General features: G+C 41.3%; 1 protein-coding gene across 1 annotated transcript; it reads left to right on the top strand.

Moving 5' to 3' along the window:
- The first annotated feature begins 318 nt into the window (after nucleotides 1–318).
- On the top strand, nucleotides 319–996 carry LOC121812720 (putative olfactory receptor 13C6). Its single transcript, XM_042215563.1, has one exon. It carries the CDS (start codon nucleotides 319–321, stop codon nucleotides 994–996), a length of 678 nt encoding a protein of 225 aa, XP_042071497.1.
- The last annotated feature ends 1,103 nt before the right edge of the window (nucleotides 997–2,099 follow it).

Genomic DNA, 2,099 nt, shown 5'->3' with positions numbered 1-2,099 from the left:
TACAAATTCAAATGTAATTATTAAATTTTCAAAATATAAAATTCTATTTCAACTTAGTGATGAACCTTTTCAAATAAATACATGGGATTTCAAATTAGGCTAAGTTCAAATTCAGTTTTAGAAGCTTTTATTCAAGTTGAGCAATTCAGATTCAATCTGAGAAATTCAAATACAAATTTAACTTATTCAAATTCAGTTTCTAATAGCACAAAGTTCTGCCTGTAAGTGGCTTTCAAAAACACTTTAAAATCCCTTTAAAGTTTGAAAATAAACATGTTTTTTTGTCTTCTCTCCAGGTTGAAATTAACCTTCTGCACTATGGAAAACCAGACTTCAGATATCCTGCTCTTAGAAGGTTTACAGGTCAGCCCAGATGCCTCCATTCCCACCTTTATCCTCCTCCTCCTCATTTACATCTTCATCATGTTTTCCAACATTGTCCTGGTGATCCTGATCACGCTGGATAGTAGCCTCCACCAGCCCATGTATCTGCTCTTCTGTAACATGAGCATTAATGATGTATTTGGAGCCACAACAATCTTTCCACGTATGCTGAGGGATATTTTTATTGCCAGCTCAGATCGGTACATCCACTATGTAGACTGTGTCATTCAGGCCTTTTGTGTTCACATTTATGCAGGTTCTTCTCACACTATACTCATGATCATGGCTTTTGATCGCTATGTGGCAATCTGCAACCCGCTGCAGTACGCCACCATCATGACCAACTGGATGGTGGTGAAGCTGTCGGTCTTGGCCTGGGCAGTAATCTTCGTTATGGTGACAATCCTCGTGGGCCTCAGCGTTCGCCTGTCACGCTGCAGGTGGATCATATTTAACCCTTTCTGTGACAATGCCTCTTTGTTTAAGCTCTCCTGTGAAAGCATCCTCATCAATAACATTTACGGTCTCGGCTACACTGTCCTCCTATTTGGCTCCTCCCTTGGCAGTATCATTATCAAACCCTACCTGGGAAATGATTCATATTCTCAATAAATAAATAAATATATTTACAGTACGTTTTTCTGCCTTTCATTGTTTTATTTCTCATATCCCGATTTCCTTTGTGTATTTTACTAAATACATACATCACAGCAGTTGACCTCAGACATCTGCATTCCCCTCAATATAATGCAGGTAAGGCCTCAGTCACACCAGACACCAGTTGGTGTCTGCCTGACAACCACCAGTCGCAAGTCGTAATGACTGTTTGTTCACTTTAGTTTTGTTTTTTTGTTTTTTTTACAATAAAAACAAAGGATCTTTAGCCCACTGACAGACATCCATAGGACTGAAAGGTCTGTGTGGCGCGGGTGTGGTCTCTGGCCCACTGCAGGGGAGGGGTGGCATGGTGAGCTCCCGGGGCGGGGCGGAGGCGGGGCTGCACAGGTGTTTGGGACGAGTGACTGATTGTTTCTTTTCTTATGTTTCAGTGACAGTCGAGGAAGCGAACAGAGCGACTACTGAGCAGGAGTGTCTGTGTCCCGTGCGTTTAAGCTGAAACCACAGTTATAATAAAAGAAGTGTGTGTCACCATAACCACGGCGTGTGTGTGCGTGTGTTGGGGTCCGACGTCACAGTCTGACATCAGTTCTAATAAATTCCTTCAGTGTTTTCTGATTCAGCTGACCTCATCTGAATTTGGAATTATGAAAACTACAAACTTTGAGAACAATATGAGTAAACTTGATGATACTTTCAGTATTGTTGTGACAATCTGAGTTCAATGACACAACAGGGCAGTAATAAATGAATAGATGATAATTAAATGTTAAAAACAGCTTTTGTTTACTGACAGATCACGCCTGCTTCTGGATCCTTATGATTGTATTATTGTTGATTATTCCATTATTCTCCATCCCTTCCCTTCTATGTAGAGACCACAGGAAGTTAACAGCATTCATTGCTGGAGGAAGTTCAGGGATGCGATCTATGGGATGCAAATTAAAGCAGTCGGACAAAAAAATGTTCATAATTTTTACCCCCCTCCTTTGGGGTGGGGTGGCTGACTGACCACGGTCCCAGTCAGTTGATAGAGCAGGTTACCTACTAATTATAAGTTTGGTGGTTCCACCAAAAATGCAGGGCCTGGAGTTAAG

This window comes from Haplochromis burtoni, unplaced genomic scaffold (assembly GCF_018398535.1).
Source record: "Haplochromis burtoni strain Fernald_Lab_line unplaced genomic scaffold, NCSU_Asbu1 Contig_759, whole genome shotgun sequence".
NCBI classification, from domain to species: domain Eukaryota; kingdom Metazoa; phylum Chordata; class Actinopteri; order Cichliformes; family Cichlidae; genus Haplochromis; species Haplochromis burtoni.
Note: the sequence above shows the minus strand (reverse complement) of the source record. Positions and strands in the feature narration are given on the sequence as shown.

What these genes read in the sequence shown, in the direction of transcription:
- LOC121812720 (XM_042215563.1), top strand. Translation starts at nt 319, where the DNA reads ATGGAAAACCAGACTTCAGATATCCTGCTCTTAGAAGGTTTACAGGTC.